Here is a 27,672-nt window from a genome sequence, read left to right as displayed (position 1 = left end):
ATATATGTGAGGAGTATTATAATGAAAGGAGAACTATAGGCAGAATAGGAGGGAGTATATAATTTTGATATTGTACGTAATATACAGTACACATGCTGAGTATATAGAATCACATTTAATGTGCTGGATTTATTTCTTTCTTAAAATGCGGTTGACTTTGCTACTATATTTTAGGATGGCAATTTGAGCCATTTTTTATTGGTTTGTAACACCGCGTCATTATAGTGATGTGGTGTTTACGTAATACCAGAAATTTTCCGCATTACAATATACTTACATTTCTTTTTTAACTCAATGCTTATATCCCTTATAAGTAGTGATGACCTTATATTAGATTATGTTTTTGAATAATAGTCGGCTTTCATTATTTTTAATAATTAAAATTAATAAGCACAAAAATAATTTAATCTAGAAGTCTTTTAAATGGTACACTTTTTTTTTTGAAAATATCACTAACATTATAACCAGTACATTAAAACTTATTACAAGTACAACTCATTTATATAAATATCTTAAATTCCCGCTATATAAGTCAAGCTCACAAGTACCTTGCTTTAGCTCTCAAATGCCATGCTTTAGCACGGGATCTCAACTAGTTCTTAAATACTCGTACAACTTTGTTTTGATTCCTTTGTTCATATATCCTCATATAACAAAATTAGTATGAAAAAAAATTACTCGGGATTTTAGAAAAATAAAGGGTCAAGCAGGAACTCAGAATCTGTATTATAAACGAACTCATGTTTGAATAGTCTAATTAGGGGATTCTACCCATAGTGGTAAGGTAGATTTTCTAAGACACGAGGGACCTTGATAAAATTCTTCGATTTTACGATCTAAGCTTATATCATAGACACCCATGTCGCACCTATTTATGGTATTGGAGAAGCGGTAGTTGTGATCATAGTTATCAGTGTAGTAGATACAATTAGGCCTACAAATAGGAGGACACGCTTCGACAGAGAAGGACGAGTTATGACCAAGGAAAACTGCTCTATTTCCCAAACTCGTTGTTTCTTTGGCCTCCCCGGTATCAACATTTATCTCCCACACTTTGAACCACTTTAGCTCCAATGTTTTGTTTTCAAGATCTTCTAATTCCCGAAATATCAGCAGCAATGTTCCGGCTGATTCTACCAAGTAAGACAAGTGAGGGGACGTGCATTGGAACATTAAATTTGCCACGAGCCTTGGCGTTGATGGGGGACTTGAGTTTCCGACGGCTATAATTTTTCCAAATTGCTCCACGGCATAGAATTCTCCTTTGTGAAAAGTGATGTCCGAGAAATGACGATGAATGTGTGTTGAGCATGTTCCATTGTTTATCCCCGCTTTTCCAGAAAGCCAAATCAACGCTGGCCGAGAATTTCATGGCAAGCACGTAGTCTTTAGTAGTTGATGGGTCTTCTGACAACACAAATTTATCATACATAAACAGGTATGAATTAGGTTGCCATTGCCATGATCTCGTTCTACTTCCAAAGATATGATCCGGGAAGGGCGGGGGTTGAACAACTTGCTTAGTAATCGGGTTCACTAGGGTAATGTTCAAGCCTAATTGGGTGACGGAAATAAGCCAACCACGTGAAGAGTAGTACCTCCAATCACCCAGTCCGTCCTCGTCTTTGTCTGGTGGAAACAAGAGACTCAGGGTCATGTTGTCAGTGTCGTCCTCGGCCCGACCGGATGTGGTTGATGGCTTAGGCGCTCAATCGGCAGAACCTTACGGTTGTAGAGGCTGTAAAACCGACGTGTCGATGTGCATGGAGGTTCTGCAAGTAATAGCCATGGAGTTTGGATTGATGACTTCGATCTGTTTGCAATTTTCATGGCTTTTCTCCAATCACTACACACTCTCCCAAATACATTAAAATCTTCATGAAATTGTATCGACTCGGCAATCTTCTTCCATATGTCCAATGGTATTAGTTCACTCCAGTTAGCCATATTGATTGATTGTTCAAGCAAATTAATAGTCAACAATGGCGTATTTAAACAGTTCATACGTTGAATGTTTTGGAAAATTTATTCAATATGGTTATCGACTGAATTCGATTTTGGAAACGTAATCTTTTAATCATTATTACAAATTTTACAATTTCACCTAAATACACAGGGAGATAAGTTAGCGACACTGCGTGCACCTTTGATTACCAAAATTATCTTTTCTTCTTTATAATTCTTTTTTTTTAAGAGAAAGGTAAATTCATTAATTAGTAATCGGTTTTTTACATGTTAGAAAAAAACGTTGTATTATTATTGCTCGTGTCTCAAACAATTAAAATCATATCGCATATTCGCATTTATGCTAGTCTAAAGATCTAAACATGATAATCGTATCATATATATGTTCTAATATTATTAGCATAAATATAGCTTATTTCCATATTAATAATATTATTCCGATTACGATATATACAATATACCGTAATATCTTCTGACAATTGCCGCTTCTATAATGCGATATAAAAGGGTGTGGTATGAAAGTTTGTTTTCTTGACTAGGATAATAGTTATAATAAACTCAGAAAAAAAAACACAAATACTCAAAAACAAGTAAAGTTTGAGTCATAAACTCAGAAAAAATACACATATGTTCAAAAACAAGTAAATATGAGGGAGTACATCAGATGTATGTTCTTTTTTCTCCACCTTTTAATCACAGTTGCATTAAGCCCTTAGTGAATTGTTTAAAAGAAACTCCAGCACAAATAATATGAACTACTCCAAAACTAAAATAAGGCTGTATATAATCTCATGTAATTTGAAATTTGCTATTTGAATTCACTTGTTAGAGTGATAGCGAAGTACTCTCGTCCAACTCAACCTAATCTCTCGTCTAAAACCCATTTACCCAAAAATGATCATGGAAAATATTAAATCCAAATTTTTGGTCATATCGTTTTATAAAAACACAAGGTGAATTAAAGCTAATACTGTAATGTATTAGTCGGATTGCTTAAAATTTGCTACTCTGTAGACGACACTCTTGTGCAAATTGGCCCTGAAATTGTTTGTCCTCTTTTTGAATTCAAAAGTCCAATTCAAGTCGCATGAAGATGTTGTGAACTGAACTTGATCCAACTTAATTGTTTTGTTTTATTGGAAATAGACTCGAGATGATTTATGAGTTGCGATCGACCGTTGCTCAATTAGCCAAAAATGATGATCTGACAAAAAATAAACTTAGTGCTGATCAAGTTGTAGATGATTTGCGAGCTGTAGCCTACTATTGGCTTCAAAATTTCTGATTTCTCTATTAACACAGTTGAGATTACATATCTCACTTTTGCTCTTAACACATTATCTGTGATGCACTTAAAACATACTCCCTCTATTTTTTTATATATGACTTTCTCACATTTCGAGATACTCCCTTCTCTCTTCAATATCTCTTAAAATATAAGACTAAATATTATGATATGTATACTCATATGAAAGAGTTTTTCGTAAGGAATTTAATGGTACCATTTTTAGATTTTTTGAACAAATATATTTTTTAAATATTAAAGTCAAAGGTTTACCTCGTAAATGCAAAACGTCATATATAAAAAAGTGGAGGAAGTAATACAATTGCTACAAGTTTCGAAGTTTGACAATTGAAAACAAGTGCGATCTTACACTAAGATGGTAAGATTGCAATTTTTTATGAGGCCATTGAAAATAGTAATGCTAATACTCAAACAACATTGCACCAAAAAAAAAGACTTGAAAACAACTAGGCATTATTAGGTGATAAATTATAGAGGGGAGAGGAATGCATAAGGGAGAATTGTAGGGTTGTTTTGCATGAGTGAATTGTAGTCATTTTCAAGGTAAAAAGCACACATTGGAGGAGTCAATTTATAAGTTTTATCTAGGCATAAGTGGAGACAATTCTCTTGTGTAGATAAGCCATAAAAAGTTTCTCTCTTCTCTTATTGGGCTCGAGACTCGAGAGCTCCATTTAAATCGCCTGAAAGTGTTCTGATGTGAAATTGATCCAACATAATTGTTTTGTTTTACCAAAACTTGGTATGAGTCTTACTTCCTAATATATATGACCCAAATCACCGGTTGCCATTTCTATAATGTGATAGTGTATCTTTCTAAACGTAACCATAATCACAAAAATGGTGGAGTACTAAAGGAGTTATAGCAGGAGTGCTCACCCCTTTACAATGAAGTTTGAAAACTTGAGGTGATATTTCCATTTGTTTCGTGGAGGATTTTATTGGGAAAAATAGCAATTTAAAAATTTTGACCAAAATATCGTCTATAAGTTGTATACATTTGATTATTTGAACTAACACGCAGTTTTCATGTTTATTTAAGAATGTTAATGTTTAAACGATCTGAATAATAGTTGCTTATCAGCTATAGTTTAGTTGCACCATCATAGAAGGGAAATAATCAAGTACTTCTTCCCATTCGAGTATTCGACGATATTGGATACGAAGTACATCTCATGGATAAGTCAAGTAACACAGTGATTGCAGTTAGAGGTGGCAATCGGGTCAGTCGGGTCGGGTTTGGGTCGGGTCACGTCGGGTCGGGTCATATCGGGTTCGGGTCATATCGGGTCAGCATACCCTTTCGGGTCGAGTCGGGTCGGGTCGTTATCGGGTCGGGTCATTCGGGTCAACTGGTGTATCGGGTCGGGTCGGGTTTGGGTCGGGTCATTATCGGGTCCGGTAACTTAATCGCATTACTATAATTTTTTACCATTAAATTTAGTTTTTAACCTATTATTTGGTTTAATTAATCCATTACTGAGTCAAACATATCAATCTAAACACAAAATCACTTTCATTTTGATCAAAATTAAGCTTAATAATTGTCGAGTCATCAATTTAATCGGGTCAATATCGGGTCGGGTCTGTTGGGGTTGGTGTCCTTAACAGTTAGTGCAAGGACTTATAAACCTCTAAAAGGATCAAAGGGCATACTTTGGTATTATTATCAGTTGATCCACGTTTATCAATAACGGTTGGCTTGCTAGATAAGTTTGACGTTATTGTCATACAGATGGCGGTGATCAACTGGTCCCTAAAAGTCACACCTATAGGATACGTTCGAGAGATGTGACGGTATGAAAATACTGTCATGTAGATGCCAAAATTGACTAACCAGTTAGTCCGAGTTATTTGACTAAGTAATTAGTCAAATACGTGATGTTGAGATATTATATTTAATACGGATTAAATATCATGAGCTAAGGCGAATTAACCAGTTAATTCGTGAAATTAAATATACGTGATTTATATTTAATTAAATGTATATTAAAATAATTATACAATACTGTTTTGTCGGACACGTATTAATAATTCAGCTAACCCGTATTATTAGCGATGCCTTAATTTCCGATAACCGATAATGATTTATAATACAAACCCGTCATATACATTTTAGTAATTAACGAACCGGACCTCGAGTTAAAACCAAGAGGAAGTGGAAGCCCACTTCCCTGTGTGGGTCACGGTTCTCGGCCGAATAGGAGAACAAAAGGAGACCTCCTCCTTCTGTTAAACCTAATCATCATTTGAGAGAAAATTAGGGTTTCGAAAGAGTATTCTTCTCTGTAGAAACCGAGATCTCACATCTCGACAAAACTCACAACAGTTCTCCCTATATTGCAAGGCAATCGGAGAACACTGTTCTAGCACAAGGGCATATCTCGGACAAAGTCTTGGGTGCAACGATTAGGAGGAAATCTGCTTAGATTTCTGTTCTTTACGCCGCATTTAAAGGACCCGAGGTTGAATTTTAATTCCTTATCGTTTCTATTGTTTTTATCGTTTTATGACTATAAATTGCATGTTTAAATTTACGTTATAGTCCTACAATTTAAGGGTAGTATACGGATATTAACCCGCAAGTGGTATCAGAGCGAGGCCACGTAAATTTTATATATGTGTTTTTCATAAAACGTTTTTGATACGATGTTTTGTGCTTCGAATTCCGTGCCATGTATACACGGCAGAAATTTTTTTTAAACCGTGTCATGTATTACACGGTAATTTCATGCTTTTTCGATTTGGTTTTTGCATATTGTTGTTTTATACGGAGATTATAACAATATGTCATGTTTTGTCAATTATCAAATTTGTTTTGATGCGTTTTGATCGAAATTTCAATTGATTTTGTCTCGAAAATCAGTTTTCACGAGGGTTTGGGATTTTTCAGAAATTTTTGTACTTGATCGAATAAAGTTTCAATCGATCGAGTGTTTTTTCTGCTTGTTTTTGCTCGATCGAGTCCCTGTTGTACTCGATCGACCCTGTGTCAAAAACCTTTTCTCGATCGAGTCCCTGTTGTACTCGATCGACCCCATTTCTAAACCCTGCTGCTCGATCGAGTTGTCCTCGTACTCGATCGAGTAGTTTTTGATCTGGTACTCGATCGACCACCGGTTTAGTCGATCGAGCACCTCCTGATTAGCATACCTCTCGATCGACTTGCGAGTTGATCGATCGAAGCCCCTAATCCTCGATCGAGCACTTATGTTCCTGGATCGAGGGATTTCGTCTTTAATAGCTTTGAAAATTTGTTTCTTTTGATTTAAATTTTCTTTTGGCTTAAATATGTACTATATCCGAATATAGTACACTCGCTATGATTGTGAAACGGTTCACACACGTACCTTTAAGTTATTTTAAATTGTATTTAATTTAACGGATTATAATAGATTAAAATTAAATGATAAAAGCGGTTTTATCGCACGAATTTTAATCATTAAAAGGTGGTTTGGATAAATTTAACATAATTACGGAATTATGTCACGAATAAATTTGTTTTTAGTTGATGCATATTTATTTATCGTTAATTGTTGAATGCCATGAATGCCTTTTATTACGTATTTAATTTTACAAGCGATTGTAACTTAGTGTGGCCTTAGTAGAACGTGTTACCGTAATGATGGAACACGGTCTTGGTTGTATTTTGAGATCTTGTATCTCCGTTTTGGATTTTTCACTTGTAATTACAGTTTTAATTAGAATGTAAATAGGTTTATATTTGTAATTTTAAATTGTAATTTTTGAGAAGACCAAAGATGGAGACCGGATGCTCACTCCCGCTACTTGGATCAAGATGGAACATCAAGACAAGCTTTTCGGGTCCAACGGTGGATTCCAAAGTTGTATTATGTTCTTTTACTAGGATAGGCCACACTAGGAATTTTATTTACGTTTTTGCATTCCTTTATTTATTTTTCGCAACGATAATTTGCATCATTTTCCGCCTAAAAAAACCAAACCACCTAATTATTGCATGAAAACTGACACATATAGAGGTCACGAGTTAGTTTTCATTGACATTCTCATGTCACACGTTTTAAGCCATCATCCAAATAAATTCATTCACGACAGACGCTAGTTATTCGTTCACTTAAAATGAATTATAATTTTGATTGATGGGATCTTCCTCGTATAAACCAAAATTGAGAACGGTCTTTATAGGTCAAACTCCAATGAGTCCCTTCTTCGTCGGTAGGCATACTATGACCCCTTCTACGTCGGGTAAGTTGGAACCGATTGACCTATTTTATCTCAACACTATGGTCACTCGTACGATCCCGTGATCATGGTGGACTATAGATAGGATTTACGGAAATCTATCGACCAAGAGTTCTTACGAAAGAATTAGCTAAACAGTTGGCTTATCAATTTACTGAAATTGAGTCTTGGGATCACTTGTATCATTCTTGAGGGAGATCAATTATGCAAGTGCGAGAGTCTACATGTTTAAAATGAATTTTAAAATAGACTTAAATCACCTCGATGAGTTGCTTATTTCGTTTTGTTTTTCTTTCTTTTCAGTGTAGATCACGTTTTAAATCGCTAAACAACAAATGGTGGTTCAAGTGATAACCCAATGCCAAGTGCCACATTGGACCGTGAGTCCGGGCTTAGGATCTTCATGAGTCGATGAATCAGTCCACTCGGATCAAGAATGACGGATCCAACTTCGCGGATCGGGAGGCAAAGATTACGGAATCTTGCCGCTCGACGGAAAGCTCGAGATATCTGCTTGAGCCCATGCCGTTAAACCCAGGTCCCACATTTGGAATTAACGAAATCAACAAGTATAACGATTTCGCTTTAGAAGTCAGTGCGGTAAAGAACGTACTTATTTTTGCAATGGAACCCAATTTGCATAAACGCTTCATAGCCCAAGGTGCAAACAAGATTTTCACCACGCTCACTAAGGAATTCTCGAAAGCACCGAGAATCGTGACCTATGAGCATACCACTCGCTTCTTTGATGCGAGACTCGAGAAGGGCCAACCGGTTAGCCCACACATTCTCAGCATGATTGAGAATGTCGAGAAACCGGAGACCTTTAAGCGTAACATCGGCGAGAATATTGTTATCGACCGTATTCTTCACTCACTCCACGATGGTTATTCGCAATTCAGAGCGAATTACTATATGAATGATTTGAAGAAAACTCCCCATGAATGGCACTCCCTCCTCGTACAGACCGAGAAGGACATGAAGTGTAGTGGGAGCTCGAAACAGGATGTTCTCGTTGTGTCAAACAAAGGGAAAGGTAAGGGCAAAGCTCGTGAGCAAACCTAACGATGAGGTAAGGCGAAGTTTAAGAAGTCGGGTTCGGGGAAGAGTGGTCCTGGTGAGGCGAGTAACTCATCGGGCATGACAAAGAGCAAGAGTGAAAACATGGAATGCCATCATTGCCACAAGACCGGGCATTGGAGACGCACATGTCCTGTTTATCATGAGGACTTAAAGGCGGGTCGTGTTAAACCTGTTGGTATGTCTTCTCTCTCTTCTACTTTTATTCATATGATTGAGATTAACCACGCAAGATACGGAACTTGGGTACTTGATACTGGTTGTGGTTCTCATCTGTGTAATCATGTGCGGGGGCTCCGAAACATCGAACCCCTCGTAAAGGGTGAGGTGGACTGCGTGTTGGGAATGGAGCAAGAGTAGTTGCCATCTCAAGGGGACATATGTGATCCAGCTTCCTAGCGGATTTGAGTTATCATTATATGATTGCTATTATGTACCCAGTCTTTCTAAAAACATTATTTTTGTTTCTGCGCTTGATAAACTTGGTTTTTCATTTGTAATAGAAAATAATGCTTGCATTTTCTCATTACACGATATGATTTACATAGCGGTTTCCATGAATGGAATTTATGTTTTAGATCAGACCAATGAAATATTACACGTAATGAATAAAAAGTTAAAGGTTGGTGACAAAGATCAAACGTATCTATGGTAATCGCCGTATGGGACACATTAATGAGAAACGCGAAAAAATTGACTCATCAAACATGGAGCTATCTCGGCCTTTGATTTTCAATCATTTGGCACGTGTGAATCATGTCTCATCGGTAAGATGACTCGGATTTCCTTCAAAGGTGTTGGAATGCGCGCTGCTGACCTATTAGGGCTCATACACACGGATGTATGTGGTCCTATGTCAATCACCGCACGAGAAGGCTATAGGTATTTCATCACTTTCACGGACGATTTGAGTAGATATGGCTATGTCTACTTAATGAAGCACAAAAGTGAATCCTTTGAGAAATTTAAGGAATACCAGAATAGGGTGCAGAACCTATTAGGTAGAAAGATTAAAACACTGCGTTCAGATCGTGGTGGCGAGTATCTTTCTCACGAGTTTGATCAACACCTAAAGGACTGTGGGATTGCCCTACAGTTGACTCCACCTGGAACACCTCAGCTGAACGGTGTGTCCGAACGGAGAAATCGAACTTTACTTGATATGGTTCGATCCATGATGAGTCACACGGTTTTACCTGATTCATTGTGGGGTTATGCTCTTATGTCAGCCACTCTAATACTTAACCGAAGTCCGTCTAAAGCTGTTGACAAGACTCCATATGAACTATGGAAGGGAACGGTCCCTAACTTGTCCTTTATACGGGTTTGGGGCTGCGAGGCTTATGTCAAGTGGAGACACGAGGATAAGCTCGGCCCGCGATCGGTCAAGACATACTTTATAGGTTATCCTAAAGGATCACGTGGTCATTACTTTTATTCGCCAACCGAACAACGTGTTTTTGTTGCGGCTAGTGCGACATTCTTAGAGAAGGAATTTCTCGAGAATGCAAAGAGTGATAGAACCTTCGACCTGTCGGAGATTCCAGAACCAAACACCGAGCAACCATTGGAGGAACCAATTCCTTCAATCCCGGCTGCGGTGAATATTCCTGAGGAACCTAGGAGGTCGGGAAGAGTCTCTATTCCTCCGGACAGATACATTGGTATGGTCGAGGAACATGACATAGATGACATTCTACTCTTAACGAGTAGTGAACCCGCAACCTATAAAGGTGCCATGACAAGTTCTGACTCAAAGCTATGGCTTGAGGCCATGCAATCCGAAATGGACTCCATGTATGAGAACAACGTGTGGGATCTTGTTGACTTACCTGCTAAGGTTCGTCCCCTTCAATGCAAATGGCTTTACAAAATAAAGCATTCTGGAAGGTCGCAAGATATCTACAAAGCACGACTAGTTGCTAAAGGTTTCACCCAAGTGCCAGGTTTGCACTACGATGAGATTTTTGCACCCGTAGTTATCTTTGCGTTCCATTCGGATTATCTTAGCGATTGCCGCTTTTCATGACTATGAAATCTGGCAAATGGATGTGAAAACCGCCTTCTTAAACGGCTTTTTGGAGGAAGAGTTGTACATGGTACAACCCGAAGGTTTCATCGATCCAGTACATCCTAAGAAAGTGTGCAAGCTTAAGCGTTCCATTTATGGACTTAAGCAAGCATCAAGGAGTTGGAATCATCGCTTCGACCAAGTGATAAAAGACAATGGATTTACTCGATCGGTCGAGGAACCATGTCTATATATCAAGTCGAGTGGGAGCAAGATTGTCTTCCTAATATTGTATGTTGACGACATACTCACGATTGGGAATGACATACCTCTCTTAACCGGTGAAAGTATGGTTGAAGAACCATTTCCGGATGAAAGATGCGGGAGAGGCACGAGAGAATTCTAGGCATCCGTATCTATCGAGATAGATCACGACGGATGTTATCTCTCGATCGGGAGTCTTACATAGACAAAGTCCTAGAGAGATTCAGTATGACTAACTCCAAGAAGGGGTTCCTTCCTATGGCTCCAGGGGTGCATTTGAGCAAGTCTCGAGGCACCGGAGACACCGGAAGAGAAAGAGCGCATGACACGGATTCCTTATGCTTCGGCTATAGGATCAATCATGTATGCCATGATATGCACACGTCCAGACGTGGCATATGCATTGAGTATGACAAGTCGATTCCAACAAAGAACCAGGTGAAACACATTGGTTGGCTGTCAAGAACATTCTTAAGTACCTCCGGAGGACTAAAGATTGGGCATTGACTTATGGAGGCTCTCAAAAGCTATGCGCAACCGATTCGCAGATGCTAGCTTCCAAACGGATCGAGATGACTCGAAATCTCGGTCTGGATTCGTTTTTACTCTTAATGGTGCTGCGATTTGGAAGAGTTCGAAACAAACTGTTACAGCAGATTCTACGATTGAGTCCGAGTACTATGCCGTCGAAGCAACAAAGGAAGCGATATGGATCGTCAATTCTTACATGGGCTCTCTGTAGTGCCTAGTTCGAATGACCCGATCACCATCTATTGCGACAATAGTGGTGCCATCTTCCAAGCTAAGGAGCCAAAGTCTAGCAACAAATCTAGACATGTACAACGGAAAGCTCATCTAATCCGGGATTACGTGGAGCAAAAGGAAGTAGTGATAGAAAAGATTGCTCTGAGATGATAACATAGCGAGATCCTCTCACTAAAGCATTACGACAAGATAAGCATGAAGGGCACGTTAATTCCATGGGAATCAAACGTGTTCCTGAGTTGTAGTACTCTTTTATGGATCAGATTCATCCTCTTTTGTACTCTATACGACATCATCGTTTTGATATTTTATATATACATATTTTGTTTTTCATGTGGAATTGTACGACAATTTTGAACACCACAAAGTGAACTGAACAAACATCATATCTTGTTAGTCCTTAATTGCCCACATGAGTGATAACTCGGAAATTATTCTGTGACGTTGGTTGATGGTGGGTTCAACGAGCCATAAGTCAACAGGTTGGTGACCAATCACGAGAGGCGATTTATACGGATATTTCGTAGGACACAATTGTGACATCGACGTGGAGTCCTAAATGTTTTATAACATTCGTTGCCGGGTCGTGGATAGGACTTCCATGGTGATCCTAAGAGTCGATTCTTTTGACTATCGATTGTCTCTTGAGACTACGGCAGATTTTGGGTGACTTTGGTTTCTTTCTCACGGTCATCCGTAACAGGGGGCCAAGTAGATTTTTTTTAGGTCATTTCATTCGTGCTTAGATCGGAAGAGTCGAGTTGAAGGAAATATTCAGCCTTTATCAGGTACTCGATATTTCTCGGGGCCACTCGAGGAGTCAGAATCGAAATGCATGGCCATGCTCGGATACGGATTCGTTTTATCGGTTAAGTTACTCTCTAGTCGGGGAAACCACTCTAGATACGGATCGATTGTAAAATACGACCTTTGTGGATCCAGATCCGCAAATTGTTTTACATTGAGTGGGAGAAATTTTAAATGAATATGAGAATCGGTTATCGCACCTACACTTGTTCGGACAAGTGGGAGTTTGTTGAAGCTTGTGTCCTCCAGTTAGTGCGGATAACGTCATTGCACATACACTTGTGCGGACAAGTGGGAGCTTGTTGGGGTTGGTGTCTTGTGATTAGTGCAAGGACTTATAAACCTCTAAAAGGATCAAAGGGCATACTTTGGTATTATTATCCGTTGATCCACGTTTATCAATAACGGTTGGCTTGCTAGATAAGTTTGACGTTATTGTCATACGGATGGCGGTGATCAACTGGTCCCTAAAAGTCACACCTATAGGATACGTTCGAGAGATGTGACGGTATGAAAATACTGTCATGTAGATGCCAAAATTGACTAACCAGTTAGTCCGAGTTATTTGACTAAGTAATTAGTCAAATACGTGATGTTGAGATATTATATTTAATACGGATTAAATATCATGAGCTAAGGCGAATTAACTTGATTAATTCGTGAAATTAAATATACGTGATTTATATTTAATTAAATGTATATTAAAATAATTATACAATCGTTTTGTCGGACACGTATTAATAATTCAAACTAACCCGTATTATTAGCGATGCCTTAATTTCCGATAACCGATAACATGATTTATAATACAAACCCGTCATATACATTTTAGTAATTAACGAACCGGACCTCGAGTTAAAACCAAGAGGAAGTGGAAGCCCACTTCCCTGTGTGGGTCACGGTTCTCGGCCGAATAGGAGAACAAAAGGAGACCTCCTCCTTCTGTTAAACCTAATCATCATTTGAGAGAAAATTAGGGTTTCGAAAGAGTATTCTTCTCTGTAGAAACCGAGATCTCACATCTCGACAAAACTCACAACAGTTCTCCCTATATTGCAAGGCAATCGGAGAACACTGTTCTAGCACAAGGGCATATCTCGGACAAAGTCTTGGGTGCAACGATTAGGAGGAAATCGCTTAGATTTGTTCTTTTACGCCGCATTTAAAGGACCCGAGGTTGAATTTTAATTCCTTATCGTTTCTATTGTTTTTATCGTTTTATGACTATAAATTGCATGTTTAAATTTACGTTATAGTCCTACAATTTAAGGGTAGTATACGGATATTAACCCGCAGGGTCAATATCGGGTCGGGTCTGGGTCGGGTCACAGATAATCGGGTCGTGTCGGGTTACGGGTCGTCATCGGGTCGGGTCGGGTCAGTTTCGGGTCACAATATTTTCGGGTTCGGGTCGGGTCGGGTTTGCTCGGGTTCGGGTCGGGTCAGACTTGCCAGCTCTAATTGCAGTGCGTTATAACTGCAATTGAGATATCACATATTACGTTTAAGCTCGGTTATTGTGTGAATACTGCCCAACGAAATGAAAGATATCACCATCTGAACCTTCACGAAATAATTATGTTTTCCGATAATTGGATTTTCATAATTTTTCCGGCATGGGATTTGGTAGTTTCCCGGTGAAAGGTCGTTGGAATATCGTATTCGGGTCTATTTGCACATTTAGCAAAACATATGACATTAATTTGCACATATTAAAACTTGAGAGTAATTTGCACACACTCACAAACATGTGAGTTTTAAACTAAATACTCCACATACTAGCTCTCTCTGAACACGAGTTTGGTTTTAAAAAATATATACAAATTAGAATAATTTACAAGTAGTACTTCCACTAGATGAATAATCTTCCCTAAATATATTGATTGCTATAACAACGCATATGCACATCCTAGAGCTCTGCTTAGTAAAGAAAAGAGTCACCTCGTTTGTAGAAAAATTGCCTATTACACATTTACTTAATGCTAGTCGTTTTCCTTGGTTCTACACTTCTACTATGCGTCTATGCAAAATTGCAGAAGGGGTAAAATTTAATTAATTGTTACTCGTAGTTGTCAGTGCGTTTTAATGGAAACTGACTCAAAGTAGCTTGTGTCTTACGATCTAGCAGTGAATTAGACATGATCAACTGGTTATTTGATTCAGTTTCGGATCGGGTAAATCACGTTTTTTTTTTTAAATCAGGTTGACCATAACTTCGGTTTTAGATCTATTTTGATTGGGCTCATTTCGGTTAGCCACTTTAATCGATTTGTGTTATTTCGAATCGGGTACGATTCGGGTCGAGTGAATACCAGTTCGGTCGAGTTTTGGGCTTTCCCAAAACTCTGTTTGATATAAATGTAATTTTGACAAGAAGTGAATTTAAGAAGAGTTGTTATCATACATCACCATCTATTTCAAAATGTTTTCAAAGGAAATGTGTTTTGAATTTTAATGTCAGATGGGTTAATAATTATTCATTTAAGAAGTTTCATATCTTGATAATAAAGTATGATAAAGACATGATACTTTGCATGGTAGAATTTTAAATTCTGTTGATTAATATTTCTCCATGATCACATTTTTTTCCTCCTTAAGTATTGCGTATAAGAGTAGGTACATTTATTATGTAAATAGGTACGAAATTACTATGTCACGATCAACAATAAAAGGGATACGAAATACAAATAAAAGGGTACGAAAAATTGGTCTCTCAATAACTTAGTGAGAGACCGTCTCTCCCAAGTTTTAGTGTGCGTATAATTATGTATAAAAGATGCTTTTAACTAGCTATGCTATATGTTGGACCACAACTCACACTCTAGGTAGCACGGACACTCCTCCTAACTAGCCGTCCCGTGTCAGGCACCGTGTCGGACACTCGGACACTCGACACTCGTCGGACACACGACTAAAAATGTTATAGGTTAGACGACTAATAAATTGTCAACAGAGATTGATTTGGGTGAAAAATGAGAATTAGTTATAGTTAAGGTTAAATTTTACCTTCAGTTACCTAAATTTAGTATCAAATACATTAAATTTAGAATCAAATACATTACAAAAATAAAATCATACTTATTTATAACCATAAAATATGTTTTTTTATTAAATTTAAATAGCGTGCCCCGTATCCTAAATTTCATGGGATGCCGTATCACGTGTCCGTGTCGTGTCCGTGTCCGTGTCCGTTTTGGTGCTACCTAGCTCACACTAGAGTGATTACACCCGCTTTGATTTAGACGGTGACTCGTATTTAGAACTGGTAAAATTAAAGTTGACCGATTTGAGGAATCTGACCCGCCTGAAACCCGATCTGATACAACTCGAAAATTGGGTGAACCGAAACCAAACTCACCCGACCCGATAACCGATAACAACCTTATTTTTTCCAACCCCACCTGACTTATCACCCAATATTTTCTCAACCCGATAGATGATCAGATAATGAACTAACTTAATAATGGTTTAAACAATACCAAATTGACATTTATCTTAATTATTTTCACTTAATACTACAATTAATATACCTACCAATTATTTAAACATAAAATTAGGGGATCGATAATGCCACAATCCTTTTTGTTAATGTCACACCAATACAAGGCAAATCTAAGAGAATGTTACCGTCTCACAAAAAACGGCTGGCATTAGTAATTTTGTTGTGGCATTATGCCTTCCCAATTTTACCGTCTAAACCTAAATATATAAGATAAAATATATGTTGATAACCTGACCCGACATTGACCCGCTAATGATCCAACCCGACTTGCCACATGATGACCCTACCCGAAGATGACCCGACATGAGCTGAACCGAACTCGTCACTGACTCGACATTACCCGAACCGGATAAGACCCAACCCGTTTTGACCTGACCTATATCAATCCGAGTGACCTAATTATTACCTCTTTCCGTATTGTTCTGAATCTTTCCATCTTATCTTATACATAATATAATTTGGTAGGTGCTAATTATAAATGCTCGTCATACGAGAGTATATTATGCTTGTGCTTGTAGTATACAAACGTTCTGGGGTGGTTAAGAGTCAAAATACGGGTTTCATGAGAATGAAATGTGGGGTTGTCAATAAGAAGCAACATTATTTGATAAGAAACAACATTATTCACTAGAGTACTTAAAATTAGAGCTTATAAATCTAACCCGATCCAATCCTAAGCAAATTGTGATAAGTTTCACAAGGAGGGGGAGATGTTCATAAACGATAGTTGTATTATTGAGTAGTGTCCATAACGATTACAAGAAGACCATATATATAGCACTCTAATGATCCTAATAAAAACCCTATCATCATATATCATATATTTCTCTAATGCAAAAGCCAAATCGCTGACTTGGCATCTCAACTTTTTTTCACAATCTGATATGGCAGTAAATTAGAGACACTACAAACTTTGACAAAAAAAAAAAAAAAAAAAAAAAAAAAAAAAAAAAAAAATTAACGGCATATGAAGGAATACGGGATATATATTGGTCAAGAATGTTGCAATTTTGAGACTTAATTGTTGCGAAAATCATGGAAAATTCCTAAACTTTAGCTAACCATAAACAAGTAAGTGGGTAGAGAATCTTAAATATTTGACTTCAATATAGAAACGTAATTTTTATGTTTTATTCTTCTAATGTATAAATCAGGTAACGTGATTTTCGGATTATCCTTTTCCATATTATAAAGATAAAGATAGATATAGAAGAGAGATTTACGTCCTATTTGTTTCCAAATAATGCACTGTAGAAAACCATTTAAATTACCCTAATCACTATATTATAATCACTATATTATAATCACTATAGCGGGGAGCAAAATGAAAATCAAGGTACCATTACTAGGAGCGATCAATGGAGCAACAATCATGCGCCATAGTTGATAATCGGTGGGACTTGCATTTGCTAATATTCGTCGTAAATGACAATTTATCCGATGTAGATATAACCAGGTTTTCTGAATTTAAAATTGGAGAAAGAGAAATTACCGTCACCCAACTTTGGAGAAGAAGGTAAAATGAATTTATTCCTATATCTGTAATGAAAATTTAGGGAAAGAGACGGTACTATCGTTGAGCTATTCTAATAGAAGTTTTGAAAATAAAAATTCAAGATAATAGATGACGGGGTACGGAGCTGTGAGCCTGTGAGAGTGTGAGTTTATTTGTCCATTATTACTTTATTAGAGATGGTTGAAGGACGGGTGTGAACTGTGAAAAGCTCCATCTTTTTTATTATTTACCAATTTGTGTTGAGTGAGTGATAGCTATTTTGCTACTATTTGCTATTGTACTTCTTTTTTCCTTTTTTTTTCTTATTAGAGTAGTTATTACTTACTTCGTATTCTATTAGTTACGAGTTTTACAATATTAGTAGTTTAGTATTACTCGGTAAGTTAAGTTTATCATTATGCATGTACTCTCATATAGCAAATGAAATAAATCTGAAGCTTTTAACTCAACTTTCAAAAAAAAAAAATTTTCGAGCTTCAAATTAAAATAAGATGTTCAAGCTAGAACTTTAATATAAGTATATAAGAGTTAAATACAGAGTATATAGTTTTTACATTGATCATGAATCAAACTAAACTCCTTATATGAATATGAATATTTTTCTTCTTTATAGTTAAAAGTGAGTGGATTCGTGCTAATGATATTTATAAGGCACTAGTTGTTGTATCGCACGCGGTGCGTGCGATACCCCAAGATATAAAAACCGATATAATTGATTTCGGATTTGAGAACTTAAATAGTGAATAATTATTAAATTAACAAAAGTACGAATAATTAAGATACCATAAATCCATAATTCTTACAAAGTTATAAAGAGGGTTTTCATAAAATTAACCACAATTCACAAAATCCAGCTTACGTAGTTATAAAAGAGGCACGATCTAGATATCGATGATTACACACGATAAGTAGCCCAAGCTAATTAAATTTCAAACGTGGTGCAATTACATGGCCTTAGTTGGCATGTTTCTTTCCAAGCTCAGACACTTCTTCAGATTATAGTCACACAATATTGCATCAGACTCGTTTTTCTTAGGATCATTGTTTGCATCAATAACTTCAATGTTGTAGATGGGTTAAATATTGTATAGCCTTCTCAGCAAGGCTAGGCTTTGCTTTGCCTCGATAAAATTTGGAGCTATATCAGCAACCATATAGGTAGAACTTTGGAGACTGTTGTGGTGTTGAATCGACATCCATGCCGTGAAAGCTGATGGGGTGTATTCAACACTTCCGATAGAACTACACTTAAAGGGCACTGCCGGTAACTGATTTTAGGAACATCAAATTCTTCTACTAAGGGTATTTTTGAGAGGCCCTGACGATCCAACTCTGTCCGCTTTAGACGCCATATGTTTGGGGTTCAAATTTCAGATCCTATTCAACAAAAGATATATCAGAAGCATACGATGTGTAACTATTGATATAATGTGTAACTAATGTTATGCTAGACTGCTGGTATATGGTGACTGGATAAAGAGAAACTTCAAAATTAGAATATTAACTGACCAAATCTAAAGATTCAAACTTGATTAAAAAAAAACACCAAATCCTACTCCCAATTAAGTTACATAATCCATCATCCATAAATGCAAAAACCTCAATGAATAGTAACTTTATCAGCAGCCGAAATCATCGGATCATCAAAAACCTTGAACTTTAGAAAAGCCAGTGGTCGAAGAGGGGCAACGGCAGCTGCCTCCTAAATAGGCAATCGGGATATTAAATATAAAGCGACATTACTACTGCACAATTCTGAAAATGGCAATAACCCAGCAGAACATTTTACCTTTATAAAATTATCTCAAAATTGACTAAACATAATCTGAACAATTTAAAGATACGTACGACCTCCGTCCCAATCATTTATTTACCTTTAATTAAAACACCCCTCACAAAGGATAAAATAAAAAATGTAAAATACAATAAAACTACACGAACCGTTTAAATTTTGAGGTGTGTCAAAAAGCCATCTTCGCTGATGGTATCCCTATTACTCATCTATATTATCCCTTTCCAGTTAAAATACTGACAGGTCTAACACAATCACACAATACAAAGGGAACTTTTTATGCTTACCACCAAATATTAGGAGGCCTGAAAGTTCTGTCAAGTGTAGGTAGTCTAGGTACCTCATTAACTTAGGCAGCCATCATGACCACCTTCTAAGACGATAGAGCAGGTGTTAAGCAACCAATCATGGACAATGGACCCAGCAGGCCAACAGCCCCAACTGACATCAAGCGCAAATCAGAGGAAGATGTGGACCACATATTTTCTCACGCATTCTATTCTTTCCTTCAGATACTACCAGCTGAGCTCCCCTATTCAGTTTAAGCATGCATCACAAAGTAGAGTAAAACTTAGTTAACAATTCATAATTTTCTGCCAACTCAAATTCTGAAAATGCTACGAAAAGAAAATGAAATTGAGTATAGTCTATAATAATGAAGATCTATCAACCCAAATATCGTGTGCAAAAATATGCATTACTTTCTCCACTTTTCATTATTAAAGTCAACGGAAACAACTGAAAGTAAAGGGAGTCATATTTACTTGACCAAAATACCATATGGCGTCAGTGAGAACGCTATAAAAAGCAGATGCATTAGGAGTTGCTTAACTTAATCAACCAAAGACATACCTTGTCATGTCAGGAGCCCATGGCGACACCATAAACCCAGTCACCAAACAACTGTATGTCTGCCAATAAATAGAAAGCATACTATGGTATTTGGATATATCTGATATATCTATGTACGTTTCCGTCCCGGGAACCGACGCCGTCATCTCATGACCGCTGCCACGAGGTCCTTCATTCTTCGGGAATCCACTCACTGTTGACTGCGGTGATTGGTGCCACTGTGTTTAACGGAGGGTTTTGGTCTGCTTTAAAATTAGAAACCATGTCATTAGTGTTCAGTTAGTTCAACTACACTCAAATTGAAGTCTGTCATTATGATTTATGATTGCATCCAAACGCAGCTGTACTAAGAAAATTACATTTTTGGCTAACCAAAATTAGAAACCATGCACCTATATTGCTGTTTGCTTAGAACTACATATTTATGGCTAATCAAATCTAAACCCAATTTGATTCCAGGAATTTATCCAAACTCGAGTAAGAAATACTTTAAACCAGAAGTTAAATGTAAACCAATAGACAGAAATCGAATGTAAACCAATGGAAATTAGATGAACACCTGATTATGTTTCCCCCTTTTTTTTACCGAAAGTTCCATCAAAACTATTCTTGCTGTTGAAGGTCGAAGCCAGCAAAGAACTCTTCCATCTCCGGAGTTGTTGGATTTGCGCTTTGCATACGACAGACACATCACGCCTGAGCATGTACGCAGTGTAGTTGAGCCGGGAGTTGCAATGGCTTCCGAGTCTCTAATCAAGCTGGAAGGCATGCTTTCTCGAGTGCCCCTGCAATTAAATACGAGAAATTAGTTCATACTGATGCACATCCAAATACACTCGTTAACAATGGCGCTAGTTTACAACCACACGGTATAATCCAAAGAACATCACAACTTCAATGAAAAACATCAAAAGGACATGGCATGAACCATCAAAACTGAAATTACATGAAGAATAACATAGATCAGAACCCCTGCAACACTTTTGACTTATAACAATGCACTTATTGGTGTGAGCTCTTAAGGAATATTTCTAAATTTGTATATATGCTGCCAACTTTATAATACTTTCAGAGCCAAAAACAAAATAGCATAGATCATTATATCTTTTTTTTTCTATTTATTACCAATTCAATCATAGTCGTCACATTTTTTTTTCCAAACACCTCGAAGGGGAAGGCCACGTACATCAGAATCCCATACAACTAACTCTGAAAATACAAATTTCATCACCAACTTTTAAATATTCAATTTCAAAGCAAAAAGAAATGGCATAGAGAATTATTACCTTTTCTTTCTTTGTGAATATGATAACATGAGCAAACTACAAGAGGGCTTATTTATCACATGTTCTTTTTCAAAAACTTTAAAGGTTCAGGCTGCGTACATCCGAATCCCTTTCGTCTAACTCAGGAAATACGATTTTGGTCTCAACTTTAAAATACATTTCAAAACCAAAAACAAATGGCATAGATCATTATATATTTTTTGTTCCTTTATTACTATTTCAATCGTAATCATCATATGTCCTTTTACAAATACCTTAAACTGTCTTATTCTGATGATTATAAAGGCCTCGTAGCAAGCTAGGATTAATGTTAACTCATTGCTACTGAGGATTAAACAAAGACAATTCAAAGAATTGCTGAAATCATTATTGAAGTGTGAAGACCATGCTTATGAAGTTCCCACATCACAGTATTAATGTTTGTTGCGTACGATGCTCAGTGATGTAATCCACACATTACACAACATCAGCTTCTATTGTGCCTTAGACTACCATGGAAAAAAGATACATCATACTGTAGAAATTTATTATACCTGCCTTGGTTCATTTGAATTTTGTAAAACCATGCGAAAACACCCCCTTGCTTTTCTACCTGCTATGTTTGAATATCGAATTCTCCATATTTTGAACCTGCCATGTTTGAACATCATTAAATTGACAAGCAAAAATAATTCAGTGCATCTTTTAAAACCTAAAACAAGCCAAACAAATTTATGCTAGAAGGAGTAGCTATCAAATTAAACAAAGACAGTAATTTCAAGACAGAACTTCTCAATAATAATCCGACTCGATTTAAAACATAAAAAACCCAATTCCTCCAGTTCGCTTAAATATAAATGATTATCTACAATATAATAAAAACAAGAAGATAACATGATAGAAATTTCATTTTTTGGACGTGTAAAATACTAAAGCCCTATAGACCTACACTACTCCAATCACCTTAAAATAACAAGTACCTCGTCAAGACGTCACACATGAGTACATACAGCTACAATATGAGATAGCATAATGATTATTAAAATCAATAGAGATTGAACAATTCCGTGCCGCACTTCTAATTCATTTCCTTGTTTCCCCATTGAGGCAGCATGACGTCACCTAGCCATTACAAGAGGAATTTTCTACGACGATAAGAAAAAAAAATGTTAAAGTCATCTTCCTCCATCCCTCCCTCCCTCGTCATCTCCTTCTCCCTCTGCCTCTTTTTTTGATCTGATAATCCATACTATAAACTTAAAATGGAGAAAGTGACTTATACACCTTTGGCTACACGGTCACGTTTCTGATATGATCATATGACTGAGTCGAATACTACATTGGGATTCTCAGCATTCTCATTCTCCCCTCTTCGTCCTTCTCCTCCTCCTTATCTTTCCCTTCCACACTCCTTCATCCCTTTTCCTCCTTTCCTTTTTGTGTCCCTTCCCTTCTTTTCTCTGTCCCTTCTCCTCCCTCTACTCGGTTTTGTAAAATATGCTAAGGTGTCTTATTACATTGTTGCATATAAAATTGTCACAATTGTATGGCCCAAAACAAGGGCTTTGAAGCCACCCTCGCAGCTCCTACACAATTAAATGATGAAGAGGCACATAAGAAAAACACATCCCTCTTCAAAAGATGCCTAGCAAAAGTAAAGGTTCAAAAACGGAAGAGGTAATTCTTAGGCATAAAGGAACTAAGAAGAATACTTATTACTCTCTATGACCAAGACAATAGTTTACATTCCTTATGAATCAGTTTTTAAATTTAAGCACATGTAAGTGAGTTCTAGAGAGTCCAAAAATTCACTCTGCCACCTTATACATGTCTAAAAGACACGAAAACAACTGGATCAGACGGTAAAAAATGAAGATGCGTAAACTATTGCTGGGGGAATTCTGCATAATTAGAAATAATTAATGTAATAAGCCAAGTACTAACCTCCACATCTCAACACTTCAACAGCTTCCTTGTTTATTCCTCGGAGAGCACCTGTGTAGCTTGGTTATCACGAAATTCTGGGTTAAACTGTCAAGACCAGTCCCTTCGGTTATAGAGTCTAAGGGATTTCTTAGCCTCTTTCCTTCAGCCTCCTAATTTGTATACATCACCCCCCTTATAACTCAATTGAACAAGCGAGTGAATCTGGAAATTAAAACACTTCATATTTGCATCTTTTTCCTGGCAAAAAGTGCAAATGAAAGTTACTTTTCACTAATATGAGGAAATAGCTTTCTCATTAGGTTCTCAGAATAATTATCGTTCAAATAGTTTTGACACATTTATACTTTCATCATTTTTTTTCTGTTCTGGTCACTCTTTATATTTGTCTATCTTAAGTCTTAACCAATTTCATTATTGTTTCCATTTTTTTAAGTGTAATTGTTTTTAGGGCATTACTTCTTATTCACGGTTCCAAACAAAGATTCATTTTACACGAACCCAAATTATTTAGAACTTAGTCTTAATTGCTATTGTATAAAAAAGAGATGATGACCAATTTAAAGTGATATTTACCTTGACAAACTGGGAGAAACCAACTATTGTGCCCCCGCTTCAGCTTCGACAACATTCTCCCAAACTTCACGCTCATAAAGACAATCTGGGAACGCTTCGCTCGACATAAAAGACCTCATGACCATGTGTGGTAACATAATTTTTTCTATCAACACACAGAAATAGCAAAATATAGGACATAAGTTCAGATATGCACTCTTGTTTGAGAGAAATAATTTACCCCAAACGGGTGACATATGACAAGACAGTCTTCCGAAATTACTAAAATGATCTTAGCAGGCAAAATCAAACAAACCCATAAAAACCCTAATCTTAATCTCAATCCACTATATATCGATCCAACTTGCTGAAAAGTAGAGGCCAAGACTGTTGATGATTGAATAGGAAAGATTGAAAACCCCAAAGTGCAGATGATTATCCGAAGCCCTAAGAAACGATAAAAACAAACATGAGTAAAAGGTTAATTCCACTGTACATATGCTTATGGTGTAAATTGTTGCATTGAAAATTAGAGATCTGATTTTCTGATTAGCGGATGAAAGTGGAGATAAAGGTGAAAAGAGATTGCATATGTGATCCAGGAAGTTTTAAGGAGGGGAAAATAATTGAGGTAGGAGGTGGAAAACAAGTAACGGAGGTAATAAGTGAGTGTTTGCCAAAATGATTCAAGTATATTACCTTCATCCCCAAGAGTAGAGCAAATCATGCTTTAAAACCTTAACCTAACACCTAAGTTTGAGTTTACGGATCAAAGAAAGGTAGGCCGAAGAACCTCAACCATTCTCTACTTGTGACTCTAATCTATTCAACTCTGATTTATCTCACTTCGTCACCGTTTATTTATTTACATTATATGATAAAAATCTGATCTCAAGACATCTCCATCAACAATTCAATTCTACAAAGATGTTATTTACAAGTTGTTTTGAACTTGTGACGCAGTTGCTTAAAACTACATAACAGGTGGCAAAATGGCAAGTTTTGAACACAATAGGTGGTCAACACGCCCAAAAAAAGCTAAATTAAATTATCCAGATTAAGTTATTGAAAGGAGGATCACCTAAATTATAGGAAACCTGCGAAAGATAGTTGATAGCTTATCTGTAAATTTGTCTTTGTTTTTTATTCGGGTTTCTGCAATCCACCATTCAATTTGGATTTAATTACCAACAGAAACAACAGACAATGGTATTGAAATAGTTCATTACTCTTTTCCCCTCTTAACATCTTCACATTGTGACCATATACAAATAAACATAACCGATCTTAATTAAACTCAAACATTGAAGGTTTAATTACCAGAAAACTAAGATGATACCCACTTCATTTGAACAACAAGTCGAAATAAAATCCGAAAAACAAGACCTCAAACAAACAAAAATGGGTCAATCAAGTTAAAGACAACAATCCACACTTTAATCAAAGGAGAAGCATTTGAGATATGAATCAAATCAATATTTGTATGGAAAAGTGAAAAAATAGGAGGACAAGTGAAGGTAATGTCGTAATTTTGAGTTAATATAGATATGATACCTTCAAGTGTAACACCTATGGAATATCTTGATAGTGGCGCCACGAGATAAGCAATTCTTCGCTGTCGCCTTGCCCTCAAATTAATGTTGTTGATCATGGCTTGAATCAAATCCCGTCGCTTCTAAAACCTCAGAGGCTTCCAGAGATTGATTCACATATAAGGGTTTGTTAAGGAAGGAAGGAAGTAATAGGTGTGCCATCAATGGCGATCGTCGATCTTGATATGGGTGAAAGCTTGAGGGGCATGATCGGTTTGAGAACAAAAGATGAAGTGAGAGGAAACGAATATAATTGAGGATGACAAATGAAGGCCCAAAGTGAGATGCAGCGTTAAACCAAGGCCCAACCTCAAGAAAAGTCCAACGCCAAAACGACGCCCAATAGTGCGTTTTATACTGTTTAAATGAACAGTGCAATAGCTTGGTGACTTTTATGTTAAGGTGTAAAGATTACTTCAATACACACTTTACATTTAATATGAATTCTATTTATAAATACACACTTTACATTTATTATGTAAATAGGTACGAAATTACTATGTCACGATCAACAATAAAAAGGGTATGAAATACAAATAAAAGGGTACGAAAGATTGGTCTCTGAAATCTCAATAACTTAGTGAGAAACCGTCTCTCCTAAGTTTTAGTGATTTATAAAAGGGCCACAATCTATGATAGTGAATTAGTTCTATTAAATAATTAAATATGCACGAAGTAAAATAAACTATTATATCTTAAATATGATTCAAATGTCTCGATTTTAAAATTTTAAAACAGGCCCGTGAATTTCACGGGTTTAAAACGAAATATCACACGCTAAGTTATGAGGGTAATTTGCTACATCCCCGAATAAATATCACACGCTATACATAAAAAAAAATTAAAAATTACATAAAATTTTATTCACATCATTTTGAACAAATATTGATTGATTTGGAACCTAACGTATTGTGAAATGATATAATTTGAGAACTTAATGTTGATTGTTGCATTATTCGAATAAATTTTATTTTAATTAATATGATATTTGAATTAGTCACAAAATAATTTATAAAACGTTGATCAGCATAATAAATTATCACTTATTAGTTTTAGTTAAAATTGTATGTTTTTTATTTTAAAATATTGAAAATAAACCTAAACAAATTAAATTTGAGAAAAATTAGTTTATTTTTATTTATAAGTAAAAATATTAAAGGTCATATATAAATTATGTTATTTTTCTTCAATTATAATAACTAAATTTTAAAGCAAAAGCGCGGGATACTATCTAGTTTTATCCTTAAAATTAAGGGGTTTTCTAAGGCTTTGTTCTTTTGAACTTAAACCCTCCTAACTGAAATGAGCTAAACTGAATGGATCTGAACTGAACTGAAGTAAAGAGTTACTATTTGTGAAGAGAAAAGCTCCACTGAACTGAATGAAGCTGAACTGAATAAAGCTGAACTTAACCGAAATGTCCAAAAAAGGGTTTAAGGCACACATTGAGGGCTGATTTTCATCGACGGTGTTTTAGTAACTATCAACGACGTTTTCCATCCAAAAGACGATAATGCCCTTTGCACATTAACACTACTTTCTCTTTCAAAACATCTCTCTCAAATTCTAGTAAAAACCAATTAAATTTTAAAAAAAACAACATAAATTAGCATGACGGAACCCGAATTACCGGTACGTAAAAAAAAAATGTTAGAATTAACCCACATCGACTAGAAAACTTAAAAAATTTAAGAAATCGGCAAATAAATGCAATAAACACGGTTTAAAAAAAAATTGACCGAACCACGAACGAAATGTTGAATTTCAACATTTGTCCATGGTGCAAACCTTGCGTTTTAGCGTTTGCAATGGAGTGAATGTTGAATTTCAACTTTCGACCATGAACCAACCATAAAACCCTATGTTCAACCATGGAGGAAAGTTGTTCAACTTTCGACCATGGCATCAACATTGAATCCCAATTCCCAACGTTTGCACCATGGATGAAAGTTGAATTTCAACTTTCGTCCATGGTGTTTTTCCGCTTCCCCAATTCGACTTAATTCGACACAACCACAAAATCGACACAAAATTCACCCTATTTCGCCTACAACACCACAATTACAAACAATAATGAAATAAAAAATATACAAACTAATTAACAAAAAAAAACTAAACCTAATTTAAAAACTAATTCAACTAAATTGGATAAAACCTAAAACAAACAATTAATTCAATGTTGGTGGCGGCGTGGTAGTCGGCTAGGTGGTGGTGGCGGTGGAAGTTGGGTGA

General features: G+C 36.5%; 1 protein-coding gene and 1 long non-coding RNA gene across 3 annotated transcripts; both read right to left on the bottom strand.

Annotated features, from left to right (window-relative positions):
* Nucleotides 1-1,084: 1,084 nt before the first annotated feature.
* On the bottom strand, nucleotides 1,085-1,947 carry LOC141599851 (putative F-box protein At5g55150). Its single transcript, XM_074419980.1, has 2 exons — nucleotides 1,728-1,947; nucleotides 1,085-1,629 (listed from the first exon to the last, which is right to left on the bottom strand). The coding sequence occupies exons 1-2, from the start codon at nucleotides 1,945-1,947 to the stop codon at nucleotides 1,085-1,087; spliced, it is 765 nt and encodes a 254-aa protein (XP_074276081.1).
* Nucleotides 1,948-18,099: 16,152 nt separating this feature from the next.
* On the bottom strand, nucleotides 18,100-22,002 carry LOC141602326 (uncharacterized). Of its 2 annotated transcripts, none has more exons than XR_012524408.1 (3): nucleotides 21,904-22,002; nucleotides 20,644-20,869; nucleotides 18,100-20,329 (listed from the first exon to the last, which is right to left on the bottom strand). It is a non-coding gene; the product is annotated as an uncharacterized LOC141602326 (long non-coding RNA). The 2 variants fall into 2 exon arrangements; XR_012524409.1 differs by having other exon boundaries at nucleotides 18,100-20,326.
* Nucleotides 22,003-27,672: the final 5,670 nt, after the last annotated feature.

Source organism: Silene latifolia, chromosome 9, assembly GCF_048544455.1.
Source record: "Silene latifolia isolate original U9 population chromosome 9, ASM4854445v1, whole genome shotgun sequence".
NCBI lineage: Eukaryota > Viridiplantae > Streptophyta > Magnoliopsida > Caryophyllales > Caryophyllaceae > Silene > Silene latifolia.
This window is presented reverse-complemented; position numbering and strand designations above follow the sequence as displayed.

What these genes read in the sequence shown, in the direction of transcription:
- LOC141599851 (XM_074419980.1), bottom strand. Translation starts at nt 1,947, where the DNA reads ATGGCTAACTGGAGTGAACTAATACCATTGGACATATGGAAGAAGATT. An exon ending in GTTTTACAGCCTCTACAACC is followed by an intron (nt 1,630 to 1,727) that starts GTAAGGTTCTGC and finishes TGTTTCCACCAG; the next exon opens with ACAAAGACGAGGACGGACTG.